Consider the following 14,552-nt stretch of genomic DNA (forward strand, 5'->3'; position numbering starts at 1 on the left):
GCCTCTCTGGGATCCCCACCACCACCACCACCACCACGCCTCCACCAGGCCGAGGCACAGGAGGACGCCGCCGAGACTGGAGTCTCGAGAGAAGGAAGGGGCGCGGGGGCTGAGGCCGGACCGCCGCCAGAGTGAGTGAGCAAGCGACCTGTGAATCACACTGCAGGCCATCACCCGAAAGGACCGAGATCACGCGGCTCCCGGAGCCGGCTGAAGCCGCCTAGAAGTGAGCACGTCGGAGAGGAGGGGCGCCGGGGACAGAGCGCGACGTCCCCTGCCGTTCCCGTCTCTGAGAGGCCGCCGTCCCGGCCAGGCCCCGCCCCTCGCACTTATGTAATAGGGACGCGCTACCATTGGCCCGCGAGACCGGAAGAGGCGCAGGCGCGCGTGCGGGTGGGGCGGTGGGGAGGCGGGGCGGGAGGCCGGGGCAGGAAGGCGAGTGGGCGGGGGCTGCGCGGAACAGGCGGCGCTGGGGAGACTGGGAGAAGTGCGCGGCGTGCGCGAGCACGGGGCGTAGTGGCTTCCCTCAAGGCAGAGGCGGCGGGCGCGCGCGGCGGCGGCGGCGGGCGCGAGTCGCGGGCTGTTGTGCTGCCGGCTCTCGCCTTTCCCCTCCTTGGCGGGTGGAGGAGGCCGAAGCGGTGCTGGGCGCGCTCCCCTTCCTCTCCCTCCGGCCACCTCCCCCCACAAGCCCTCTCGTGCTGCGCGGTCTCTCCGACGCAAGACTGTCCCGGCCCGGGTGAGCGGCTGTGGGGGCGGCGCTGACGCCGCAGGACGCCCGGGAGCCGGGGTGGGGGGCCTGCCGGCTGGGTCGGCGGGGGCCGTGAAGGGGCGGGCGGGTCAGCGCGGGTCGCGAGGGGCCGCCGGCCTGCCCCGCCTCCTTGGGGGGCCGCCGAGCCTGCCCTGTCCCGGCGCGGGCCCCCGGGAAGGAGGGGAAGCTCGGGCGCCTGCCAGGCCCTGCAGGTGGCCGGCTCGCAGGCCGGCCGCGGCGGCTGCGGAGCGGTAACCTTACCCGCTGGCGGCAGCAGCTGGTCGGTTTCCCTCAGCTTAAGCTCCCGGTGGCCGAAGGGGCCGGGTTTCGGGCAGCGGAGGCCCCTGGGAGGCGTGTCTCGGGCCGGGGTCCGTGAGGAGGGGCCGGTAGGTAGGGGTTTCGGTGGCCGAGAAAGAGGAGGAATTCTCTTCCAGGCGGGAGAGGCCGGTCTGGGAAGGAAGGTGTGCCGGGCTTAACAGCCGGGCTCAGCGAAGTGCTGGCTAAGATAGACCTAACTGCCGGCCCTTTCATCCTCTCTTCTCTCCGAAAGGGACTTAGTTCACTAAAAAAGCCAGAGTCAAGTTGTTGTTCACTGCCCCGGCCTCTTCGTTTTCAGATACTTAATGGAAAATGATCCTACTTCCTGGATCCAAAAATTTTTTCTCTTACTCGTTTGTTTTGGTTTTAGGAGGCTCTTTCGGGGCAAGGCTTATACTTGGTACCTCCTGTAAGAGCCCCTCATATTGTAAGAACTCATTATTCGCTTTACTTATTTCCCTCTTTAGAGCCCCCCTCGGAAGACCATACAAAATAAAGAGTTATAAGCCAGCTTTTAGGTATTTGTAAATGACTTCTTGCCCCTCAGTTCGCTGCTTTTAATCAAGGAGAAGTTATGCGTAGTTACGCTTAAGATTTTGTAGAAAACTCAGTTGGCTTGAGAGCAAGCCCTAAGTTGAGCTGTCCAAAAGCAGGTGGTTTGTTCGTTTGCATTTCTGCTTTCAGAAAGGAAATCAATGCAAGCGTGTCGCTAGAACTTAGGGGCCCGTCTTACGCATTTAGACTGATTTCAGTTTCCTTTGCCTCGTGTTTTCTGTTTTAAAAATAAGAACAGCAGCCACAATCTTTTCTTTATTAAAGCTGTTATGTGTTTTTTGTTACTTTTGTGAGATGACAATGAGAATGGGAAAATGTATTGTTAATATATTTTATCAGCGGTGGTAACTGCAAAAGTTGCTTTTTTCAGATCACTGCGTGAATATTTTAGCAGAATAGCTAATAACTTCTAGATATCAAAGAAACTTCTAGAATTAGTAGCTTACCATTTTATACAGTGTAAAACAGTTAAGAGGTTACCTCCATAATCAGTGTATTAACATACATGGCATACATCATGTGGAAGAGTTCAGATCCATGTGAAGCCTGAAGTATTCTGACTTAAGGTACTGATACTAAGACACTGAGACACTAAGAATGTTGTAAACATTGAGATGTCATAAAGATTGAATACCTATCATTCAAATAATGCAGAAGTGTCCAAATCTGTTTCCATGGGAATAGGTTTGTAAACTTGCCATAAATATACTTTTTAAAAAAGCATTTCATTTGACTTGGAATTAATAAGGATTTGGTTTTTTTGAAAATAACAAAAATGGAAGTTTAGTCTTGAGTGGCTAACATCTTGAGTGGCTAACATCTGATTGTACATACCATTATTTGATGGGAATGGGGTTCCTATATTAGGCTAGCCATACTGAAAAATTTTGTAATTTGTTGAAATGCTGAGCTGGCTTCCTAGAGGATTGATCTTCCTTTGTATTTTGACTTTTAGGTTCTATGTTTAATGCTAGTGGGAACTTGTCCTATGGGTGTGCTTTTTTGTTGTTGTTGTTCCCCTTTTTCTTTTTGGGAGAAACTGGGGTGTTTCAGTGACTGTTTTGACCTCTTATTTAGTTAAGGTTCCAGTCAGAACAAGCTAACACTCTTTCCTGGTGAAGTTAATAAATGTATTGTGTGTTCATGTCCTGAAATGACTTAAAAGTGTAAAATTTAATTGCAATGCTAGTCAAAACTATCCATAGGGATTCTACTTAAATCCTATTTTAAAGATCCTATTTTAAAGTATTTAAAAACCAGCTCCAACTTATTACAGACCTTTTATGAATAGGTTTAACTTGTCTTAAAGAAGTCTTTATTGAAAAAATAAAAATGTTTCCCCTAATTTTTAACCCATGTTAATTTCAGATTGCCAATAGTAAAAAGGGGTAGCTTTCATTTTTGTGAAAGTACCCTTAATGTTAACAGATATGAATTTGAGCAAGCTCTGGGAGATGGTGAAGGACAGGGAAGCCTGGCGTGCTGCAGTCCATGGGGTCGCAGAGTCGGACATGACTTGAGCAACTGAACAACAACCCCCTTAATCTTAATAATTTGTCCAGCAGTCATATGAAGACCAATTTTTTTTTTTAAAGAAAGAATTGCACAGTAATTTTATGAAACCTAAGTATTCAAGAGGATGGTTCCCACTGCTCCTGTGAATTTAGAGGCACTGGATGACAGCTTTTATTTCTCTTAAAGTTGTAAGAATCTCAGGTCAAAGGGGAAAGTACTTTTCCAAAATGATCAAGTGATTGAGGAAGGAGCTAAACTGTCTTAGGTAAACTTTTGAAGACTACATACAGGAAAGTGTACAGTTCTTAGGTGTATAGTTAAGTGATTTTTTACAAGTGAACACACTTGTATAACCGTTACCTGGATCAAAACACAGAACATTATCGGCACCCCAACAAATCTCCTTCATGTCCTTTTTTTCCCACTGTTACTTCCTAGATTAGTCTTGACGTTCAGGCTTTATGTAACACAGGTTCTTTGTGTCTGGCTTCTTTCCTGTAACACTGAGATATAACCATGTTGCTGCTTGTGATAATCCTTCCCTTCGAGTGCTGCATAGCAGTCTATTGTAGAAGTCTGCCACACACTATGTCTCTCCTTCACTGCTAATAAGCATGTGGATTCTTTCCAGTTTTGGAAACAGATGCACTGAGCATTCTTGAACTGTACCTTTTGCTGTACAAAAATGTATTTGCATTTCTATTGAATATAAGTGGAATTGTGAGATTACAGTATAGGTGACTAGTTTTCTACAGTGGTTATATCAGTTTATCCTCTAGTAGCCTTGTATGTGAGAATTTGAAAATCCATACATTTTGATTGACTGGTATTTCTATAAAACAGCTGCCAGTTCTTGGGGTGTTAACCATACTAAGATTTCGCTCTAATGTCTCAACTCCTGTTTTCAGATATGGCTCGTGGACAGCAGAAGATTCAGTCTCAGCAGAAAAATGCCAAAAAGCAAGCTGGACAAAAGAAGAAACAAGGACATGACCAGAAGGCTGCTGCCAAAGCTGCCTTAATATATACCTGCACTGTCTGTAGGGTAAGAGGAACTGAAAGACATAGTTCCCTACAGCCGTACCACCCTGAATGTGCCCAGTCTTATCTGAAAGGCATAACTCTCTCATGGACAGTTCTTTCATTAGGGATTGGTTTGTATAGGTTAAAATTTTGCAAACATAGCAAGATAAATGCTTTACTTGAAATAGGAGATTTGAGAGGTGATTGTGTTAGGAACCCATCTTCATTCTTCTGTTCAATGATTATATATATATATGTGTGTATGTGTTTTGTCTGTGCCTTGAGGCACATAAGAATCTTAGTTCCCTGACTAGGTTTTGAATCTGTGTCCCCTGTAGTAAAAGCACAGAGTCCTCTAACCACTGAACCACCTTAAAACTCCCAACAATTATATTTTTGGAATAGCTCCTCTGGCCAGACACAGTTCTCTTGGTGTTATTGAGAAGGAATGAACAAAGCAAAAACCCTTTCCTCATGGAGAAAAAAGATGTCTTCTTAAGGGCAAATAATATACTTTGAACTTCATAAGAAAAGTCAGATTTACATTCTTAATTTAGAGCTATATAAGACACCTCTGGTTATATACTTGGCTTTTTTTTTTCCTTTGCTAAATTTGTAGTTATGTCCTCAAAACTAGAGTATATTCACGTTGAGGGCTTTGACTAGCATTAATGTGTTTTATTAGGATGAAGAAGAATCATAACAGCTGCTATTGAGTGCTTACGAGGTACCAGACACTGAGCCACATGTTTTACATGTATGCGCCCATTAATCACACAACTCCTCTATGGCATAAAGTACTTTCATTCTTATTTTACAGAAGAGTAAATTGAGTCATGGGGAGTTAAATAACTTCTGCTGGGTCACCCAGCTAGTATGTTGGAGAGCTGGGATCTGAACCCTCCAGGTCCACCTCCGAAGCCCACCTTCTGGACCACACTGCCACGAAGTTTTTCTTAAATTCCAGGCCAGGGTCTTTTTTTGCCTGTTTAAACTCACTACTTTTTCTTCTTAGTATTTTTTATTTTTGGCTGCGAGGAGTCTTTGCTGCTGCTAGTGGACTTTCTCTAGTTGCGGGGACAGGGGGATACTCTGCAGGCTGCTCGTTGTGGTGGCTTTTCTTGTTGAGGAGCGCAGGTTCTGGGGCACAGGGCCTTCAGTAGTTGCAGCACTCATGCTTAGGAGTTGTGGGGTGCAGGCCCGGCGTGTGCGTGTTCAGTACTTGAGATTCATGGGCTCTAGAGCTTGGGCTTAGTTGCTCCACAGCATGTGGAATCTTCCCAGACCAGGGATTAAACCTGTGTCCCCTACATTGGCAGGTGGATTCTTATCCACTGTGCCACCAGGGAAGTCCCCTAAGGTCACCACCGTTGAAGTTAGTAAATAAAAGTGCCAAAGGAAAAGTGCATGGTGAGGTTGTTCCAGTTAAAACAGACTTTTTTTCCCGTATGTATGGGTAGAATTGGTAGTATGGATGGGAAGTGGCTCAGTTGCTCAGTCATATCTGACTCTTCGCTGGGATTCTGCAGGCAAGAATACTGGAGAGGGGATGCCATTTCCTCCACCAGGGGATTTTCCCAACCCAGGGATCAAACCCATGTCTCTTACATCTGCGTTGGCAGGCAGATTCTTTACCACTGCACCACCTGGGAAGCCCATGGTTGGGAAGGGATATTGATAAGACTTGATTGATTCCTGGACTAAAGTTAATCTTTTATTGAAGTCATTACCGATGAAAGAATTCCTAACTCCTTAAAAGTTCTCATTAAGAGAAGAAGGTAAAAGTAAATTTCACTAAATTACTAATGAAAAAATACTTTGAGTATTTCTCTAAAAATACTAAGAGTATCTCATATAGAACTCACAACAACAAAAAATGTTTATTTAATGTTTTATCTAATGTAATGCGCTTAAATAATAAATAATTGAATGTCTTTGCCTAGTTAAGTCAGTTTAGCGTAGTATTTGAGGTCTGAAGTATCTAGTACTAATTTAAACACAGGTACTGGGCAAATTAAACTATAGATTTTAGTTTCGTTAGCACATAAAATGCAGATAGTAAAAACTGATCTAAGATTACTGGAAGATTCTGTGAAAAGTTTGGTAACAATGCTTAACATGTCCAGTAAATGTTGTCTATTGTTTGTTGTTAATCAGGTAATATTCTCTGTGACCCATCCCTTTTTTATATGTGAAATGTGGGATATGCTATGAATTTCTTTGCTACAAAGTCCTTTTCGTGTGTCAGCCAGTAAGTTAAAGGAATTTAAAGTGTTTTGCAGTAGTTGTTGATCATGAGTAGGCTTAGGATTTTAAAAGCACACTTTTGTTTCATGAATCAGGTCTAACTCTTCTTTTTTGCACAATTTAAAAAATTAGACACAAATGCCAGACCCTAAGACCTTCAAGCAGCACTTTGAGAGCAAGCATCCCAAGACTCCACTTCCTCCAGAATTAGCTGATGTTCAGGCATAAAGTTGTTTACAGGTAATTGACATTTTTTTTTTGTTAATGTCAGGTTGTATACAAGAGCAGAATTATCTCTTGTAATTGTAAAATTGATTTCTATCTTCTAGCTGAGACTTCACTACTGCCCTCTTTTAAGTTAACATTTAACTTTGAATTGTTAGAAGTCCATTTCCCCCGACCATATCCTTTCAATGCCTTTGAAACATCTAAGTTTTTACCACTGTAGCCAAAAATGGGGTGAGGTGATGCTGGCCAACTCTAGTCCAAGAATGGAGGAGTTTTCAGCTTAAAGAAAATAACCATTATGAAAGTATCTGAGGATCTTGCTCCCAGAAATGATGCAGACCATAGTCTGTGAGTGCTTTTTGTTGGTATTTGACTGAGGGTGCTTAGCAGAGTGCGTTAGAATATAAGGTAGGGTGTAGGCATTCACTATAAACTGGACAGTCACTTGAAAATAATCAGTTTGTACTTTCTGTGTGGTTGGATTTTTTTCCCTAAATGGTGATGGTATATGTATGAGAATTATTTCTTTTTATATTCATCAAAGATCTGTTTATAAAACTTAGTTGACAGATCTATCAGGCTAACTTCATAGCTTAGGCATGTTTTGCTTTTTTTTAAAGACACTTGAAATACGTGTAAATCATATTTATGTAATATTCACATTCACTGAACATCTTATGTTTTATAGGTGAATACGTGACACCTTTGATTCTTCTACTGTCTCAGACCTTAGGTAACAAACCTGCAGCTGCTTTTCTAACAAACTGTTGATCAGCAAAATAAAGGGGCTACAGAAACACTCATTTTTATGCTGTTCCCTTTTGGGCTTCATGCAAAGACAATTCTGTGTAAATGTACAGTTGACTCTGATTTGGAAATCTGAAAATCAGTCCATCCTTGTTATAAAAAATTTTTTTACAATTGTAATTATATTGATGTTCATATTGTGTAAAATAACTCATTTAATAAAGTAGTACTTTGATTTTACAACATCACAGGATAAATGGTTTTAGAAATTCTGTTCTTTCTACATTATTTGCCTTATAAATATCTAATGAATTCATCAGCTGAAATTGCAAGCGCAGTTCTTAGGTCCTTTTCTCAGTTCAGGGGCAGGTTCATAGTTAAACCAGAGTAGACTCATTCACTAATTTGTGCACAGAATTTTATTGGCAGTTGCTGACCTAGGTGAAGAATGACTTACCTGCTGCCTTAGTATATTGCAATTGTGTCATTTTTCCCTCTTCCTGTGATTGAGGTTGGACTATTTCAGCTTGCTATGTGACCTGGCTATACCTGCCAGCCAGGTATAGCCTGTAGATAACTGATATATTCTTCAGATTGGTTGGATTGTCAGTGAGCCCTTCTGAAAAATTATGTTCTAAAGTATGTATATGCCACATGAAATAAGCAGTCTGTTGCATAATACAAAATATGGAACATTTGTGAAGTGGTAAAGCGCTATCTTTTATAAATTATACTTGATTCTTTGAAAATTGTTTAAGTTCTTTGATTTGAAATTGAAGTCCATAATTTTGGAAGGGGTTTTTGGAAGTTAATAACAATTTGGCCAATTTATGAATGGATTTTGCAGTAACGGAAGGATTGGAATGACTTGTGGCTGGGTTAATTCCCAGAACAGTCTCCTTTCTTTCCTTTTTAAGTTAATAGTTGATTTTAGGAGTTTACTTTGTGCTGGTTCCTAAAATCAAAGACTGTGTATAGTATGACTTCCATGTGAACTAGAAAAGTATTAAAATAGGCCTATATCCACATTTTTTTTTTTACTCTTACGGATGGGGAAGTGGGTTGGTTCCGATAAATGCAGTAAATCCTACCCAATTAAAAAAGACTAATTTTAGATTTCTTCTAATTTGCTTTTGCCAACTGTTAATACTAAGTGAAACCACTGTAACTCAGTTTAAATTTTAAAGTTGATTTAATAGGAAGAACATGCAAATATTTACTGGTATTGCTTAGAGCCGCAAATCTGATCCTGTGGATTGATTACAAAATGCATTCCCTCTTTCTGCTGTAACTCATCACTGCATTTGTTTTATAGCTGTGCATTTTCTGCCCACCTTGTTGGTCTTTAGTGTAAGTTTAAAATAAGATATTTCCAAGAAAAAGCTTCAGTGGTGATAGTTTCTTAGCAACTCCTATTCTTATACTCTTACTTTAAAATAGTCATTTTTTTCCATGTACTTAATTTCCTCAGTTTCAGATTTATTATCTGTTAATTCCAAATATGTTGGTTACTAGAACATTAGAATTTGCCTAAATTTGCCTAATTGCTTACAGTGGGTATTACAGAAGTTATGGTTAAATTACAATTTTAAAGTTTTTAAAAGTGCTTTGAGCATATGTATATTTATGTTAGTAACAGATCATTTACAAACCTTTTACAAGTTTTGTTTTTTTTTCTTAAATTTGCTTTCTTGACTGTAATTCAGAATAAAAGCGTTATGTTCTTGTGTTTAACCCTTTTTTATAAGCAGCTGAAGACACCATATTTAACTAGATCTCAGTGATAGGGAAATGGCTCCCTTGATGTTGATAAGACATTCTTATACTTTATGTGAGGATTGTTAGTGCAGGCCCCTTTTTTTGTGTTTGGCTTAAATCTACTAGAAGGGGAAGATTTTCAGCATCTTCATTATTTAATTTGAAGATTCTTTAACAGATGACAGCTTAGTTATAAAACTGCTATGGTGTCTTCGAAGACTTGATAAAATGCACAGAATTGCTCCTATTGTATTCTGTATTACCATTAGTTGCCAAAAGGAATGGGGTTAAGATTACACTTGTTTCCATTCTCTTTCTTATGGATCTACATCCCCATGTTTAACTGACACATTGGGGGCTCAGTTGTGTGCTGTAATGTCTTATTAAAGAAGATATTAAAGAAAACTAAACTAGTCTAATTTCTTCTACATTTTAGGAGGTTTTTATATTGCCTCTTCCCAGTTTAAAATAATTTCTTTTCAATTCAGAATTGCCTCTTGAGTGTAGAATTGGTAGTTCTAAGGGTGACAGATTTCTTTCATTTTTCAGTGTTTTTCCTTTATCTATTTGGGATCTATAGGATACTTAAGAAAGAGAAAAAAGCTTTGCTTAGAACCTTGCTATATTGAATTAGTAGAGGAAATAATCGACTATTAATCTAAAAACAATACTAAAATAAAAAATGCTTAGATCAGTTAATTAAATTGGATAAGTCCTTAAAGACATAGACTCAGATTCGAGCTAACACTTTTTGTGTTGTATTAAGCTACTGTGTAGCTGATTAATCACAGCATATAAAACCTGAGATGTATGTATCATGAATAAGGTAGACTTTACCAGCATTACTATTTTGCCCCTCCAAAACCTTTGTTTTTCATTTTTTAAGTATGTGGATTGTACTGTACCTGTTTTAAAATGTGGTTAATATAGAGGGCTTTTTCTATAATACAGTGACCCACCCACCACAGTCCAAACTATAACTGAAATATATTTAAACTTATGTTTCTACATTAACTCATTTGTGCTAGAATTTTCATTTGGGGGGCAGTTTTTGGTATGGTTTAGTTTTGGTCAGAGAATATACTTTTTAGAGTGTATCACAATGAGGATCAACACTAGGGGGTTGTGTTTACTGTGACTTTACATTCTGAGATCTTTCAAGCTAGCTTAATTTTATCTGTTAAAGTTTCAGAAAACTCTTTACTCCCAGTGTAAAGATTTAATAAAACATCTATCTGTTTGGCTGAGAAAATAGATGTTTTATTAACGAAAGTACAACTTGTCTTTATTAATTGTGGATTACCATATTAAACTGAAAATTAAATGTCTTCTATTTTAAATGTTCTTTGGCTATACTGTTTACTAAGTTACCATCCTTTGGGAGTTTTTTAACCATTGTTTAGCTCCAATTTTTTGTATATAATACAGCTCCAAATTTAAAATCTACTCATAGACTTCAGTCATTTATTTAGATCCATAAGGGTATATCTATATTGTGAAGTAATTCTGTTAAAATCATATTCCTTTCTAGTCATTTTTAAATTTATACAGTATCATTGTTTCTTACATGATATTAATAATAACAGCTTAGGGTTTGGTAGACAGAAGTATTTCACTTTATCACCACTTGTGTTGTAAAATTCAGAATGGGACCTGCATTTTAGGATTCTAATTTATTAAAATTTTAATTAAGAAATAGGCCATCATAGTATTTCCTCTAACAATGTTAAGTGTTTCTCAAAATGAGATCTATAGCTAAGGTGACCATCTCTGGTTTGCCAAAGACACCACTTTGGCTTAAATTTTGATTTCATATTAATTTATATTTAATATCAAAGTAATATTGCAGGTAATCTACTTCAAAATCTCAATATTGCCTCCTTCCCTCATATCAGTTTCTAAGGTCACTGGCCACGCCCCCGCAGCTTGCGTCATCTTAGTTACCTGACCAGGCATTGAACCTGGGCCCACAGCAGTGAAAGCCCTGAGTGCTAACCACTGGACCACCAGGGAATTCCCTGAAGTGCTTTTTGTAAATGTTAAGTTTATTTTAAAATGACTATGGTACCCAGAAATTCTTAAATGGGAATGTGGGATACTGGCAAGGTTTGTCTTTCAAAGGCCTTGAATCTATTTTATTTAATTATTTTAATATATCCTACTGAGACTTAAATATCTGGTAAAATTAACTAGCTTTTAAAACTCCGACATGCCTCTATTCACAGATAGTCATATAAACTTTATATTGTTTGTACCGCATTATTCAGACTTTTGATTCCTGCTCATCGTTTTATCCAGAGGACTTAGGGGAAGTAGTCAGATGGGTTAAGAGGTGCTGCCTGTTAGTATAGAACACTTGTACTGAGGAAGGAAGGGAAGTCTGTAGCATTGATTGCAAGTCAGACATCCTCTGGGCTAACCATATTGAAAACTTCTGATTTTGATATAGGATGCTTCTACATGTTATTTGATCTGGATCTCTGAATTTTTGTTTGTTTGTTTTTCTTCGTGGTGAAGAAGGTTTATTCAGGGAAGAAACACTCTATACGCAGAATGTGGGCCATCTTGGAAGCCAGGAGAGGCAAGAGCAGCCTCTGAAATTTTCCATAAATTCTTAATTTGGGGATACTTGAGAAGTTGTAAAGGTAGTACTGGAAGGTTCTTCTATCCCTACACCCAATTTCACTTTACCCTCATATTATAATCTTACATTATTCTCTTTGTCAGAACTAAGAAACCATCGCTGGTATGTTATCAGCTGCAGTTTATCTGTAATACCCTTTTTGTGTTCCAGGATCCAGTCCAGAATACCACACTGTATTTAGTTATTTTGTCTTTTTTGTCTCTTGTGGCCTGTGATTGTTTCTCAGTCTTTGCCGTATTCTTTATGACCTTCACAGTTTGGAGGTGCATGCAGGTATATTGTAGAATGTCTCTCAAATTGAATTTGTCTTTTTTCTCATGGTTACTTTGGGGTAACAGGTGTTTGGGAAGAAAACCACAAAGGTGAAGTGCCCTTCACCTATCATCTCGGAGATGAATGATCCCCATGTGACATCACTGGTGATGTTAACCTCTGTCCCTCAGTTAAAGTGCTGTGGGTCAGGTTTCTCCACTGGAAAATCACTTTTTTTCTTTCCATATGCTGTCTTTTAAAAGTATTGGGATGTCCAGCCCTTACTCAAGGGGAGTGGGGATTTAGCTCCACCTGCTGGAGGGGAAAATATGTACATTATTTGAAATTCTATAAGGAGGATTTGTTCTCCACCTTTGTTTATTTGGTCATTTATTTATATCCATGTGGATTCAGTACTCTTACTTGGCTATTCAGGTTATTCTGGCTTTGGCCATCGGGAGCTCTTTCACATTGTCTCACATGTCCCTTTGATATGCCCCGTTCGTTTTTGAGCATTTCTTTATTACTGTGGGAAGCTCCGGGCTAATCTTGTGTGTTCCCTGCACCAGCCCTGGAAGGAGCTATTTCTCCAAAGAGACCTGATTTCTTTTATTGGAGAATGGTATTTAGAAACCAAGATCTGGGCACTGGATATGAGGGGTTTTGTTTTTATTTATGAAATGTTCAACTGTTTTCTACCATTAATATTATCTGTGGGTTGTGGGGAAGAAAAGTATTGTTCTCCCAGATCTTTAGGCAGTAGACTATGAATGAGTAGTTTTCATCATTCCTGAAGCGTGCTCTTTAAAAAATTTTTGTTTTATTTTTCTGCTTTTGTTTCTTAAAGCATTCTGTTACTGACATTTGAGAATAATATATGTGAAGTTGTTCTATAAACTGTAAAGTATTAGTCACTCAGTCATGTCCAACTCTTTGCGACTCCATGGACTGTAGCCCGCCAGGTTCCTTCTGTCATGGGATTCTCCAGGCAAGAGTACTGTAGTGGGTTGCCATTCACTTCTCCATACAAATTGTAAAGCATTATATAAAAGGGATGAATTATAGAAAATGTAACAAAGTTCCCTAATCTTTAGAAATTAAAATTTGTTTTAAGGGATATCATATTTATATAATTTTAGGCTATATTAAGTGCTCTGCATGTCTTAGAGACAGTAATGTCGACAAGAATACATAGGAAGGAGATGGTGCATGGGTTGGAGAGGTTGGCCTGTGCTGGGGAGGAGCAGTGCACGGGGGAAGCAGAGTCAGGGTGGTTGGTGGGCTCAGGCAAGGACATAAAGTTTCTCTGACAGAAAGTGAGCAGGCAGCCAGAGCACCAGGCTTGTGAATGAGAGCCTTTGAGTCCACGGCTCAGAGTGGGAGCAGGCATTCGAAGGGGAGCAGATTGTGCGACGCACATACCCTGCAGTGAATAGCTCATTTTACTGCCAACACCACAGGGGCCCTTTCAAGGTTTGGGGACAGGGAAGTGACATGTTACTAGGATTAATATTCAACAGTGAGATACGGTGTTGGTACTGTTTTGATAGAGATCTTTTTACAATCTCTTGCACTTTCCCTGTCCATAATTGAACTTGGGATTATTCAGTGTCATTAAGAATGCAGATTTACAGGTAGACACTTGTTCTGCTGTAGTGCAGTGGTACTGTGAGGACTCAAAAACCTGTGTTTAGGGAGGTTTGCCTCTGCTGTAAATGGCCCCAGACAACAGCAAGTCTGTGATATTTGGGTCGGGAAGATCCCTGGAGAAGGCAGTGGCGACCCACTCCAGTATCCTTGCCTGGAGAATCCCATGGACGGAGGAGCCTGATAGGCTATAGTCCACCAGGTCGCAAAGAGTCGGACAGGACTGAGTGACTTCACTTTCACTATAAAAGTAATACATTTTCATTATCTGTTGAATTCTGGAGAATATAGTAAAGTTGAATATTGAAACATTGTAACAGAAACTTTTTGGTGAATATTCTGTCTTACATACACACCTACATACCTGTGCATACATGGCAGATATATTTAAGTTAATACACACTTGCATGTGATTCTTTGCATATTATGTTTTTGTGCTGTGCCATTTCACTAACGTTATAACAAGTGGAGTTTTCTTCATATAAAGTTCGTAAGTGAATTTTTGCGGAGTCAGTGCCTAGGTTCGAAAGACCCCCTGGAGGAGGGCATGGCAACCTCCTCCAGTATTCTTGCCTGGATAATTCCATGGGCAGAGGAGCCTGGCAGGCTGCAGCCCATGGGGTCACAAAGAGTCAGACTGACTGAGTGACTGAGTGCACAGCACAATGATCCATAGGGTAGATTTGCTGTAGATTTTTTTGGTCGTATAATAATTGCCCTGTTGTTGATCATTTAAATTTTCTCATGCAGAAGGCTTTGTTTCCACATTTAGAATTCAGCATCATAAACTTTAAAGCTCATGCAAGGAGGTAGGTCATGATTCTGAAGAATGTGTTGTACTTTATTAAAATAGAAGATGAGAAAGAGCCT

At 40.1% G+C, this 14,552-nt stretch overlaps 1 protein-coding gene across 2 annotated transcripts; it reads left to right on the forward strand.

The window, feature by feature from the left end:
* The first annotated feature begins 451 nt into the window (after positions 1-451).
* On the forward strand, positions 452-10,467 carry ZNF706 (zinc finger protein 706). Of its 2 annotated transcripts, none has more exons than XM_040262020.1 (4): positions 452-736; positions 4,045-4,181; positions 6,539-6,646; positions 7,323-10,467. In XM_040262020.1, the coding sequence occupies exons 2-3, from the start codon at positions 4,047-4,049 to the stop codon at positions 6,632-6,634; spliced, it is 231 nt and encodes a 76-aa protein (XP_040117954.1). In that variant the 5' UTR covers positions 452-736; positions 4,045-4,046; the 3' UTR covers positions 6,635-6,646; positions 7,323-10,467. The 2 variants fall into 2 exon arrangements, with proteins under 2 accessions (XP_040117954.1, XP_040117955.1); XM_040262021.1 differs by lacking the exon at positions 452-736 and adding an exon at positions 935-1,134.
* The last annotated feature ends 4,085 nt before the right edge of the window (positions 10,468-14,552 follow it).

The sequence above is a fragment of the Oryx dammah genome, unplaced genomic scaffold (assembly GCF_014754425.2).
Source record: "Oryx dammah isolate SB20612 unplaced genomic scaffold, SCBI_Odam_1.1 HiC_scaffold_19, whole genome shotgun sequence".
NCBI lineage: Eukaryota > Metazoa > Chordata > Mammalia > Artiodactyla > Bovidae > Oryx > Oryx dammah.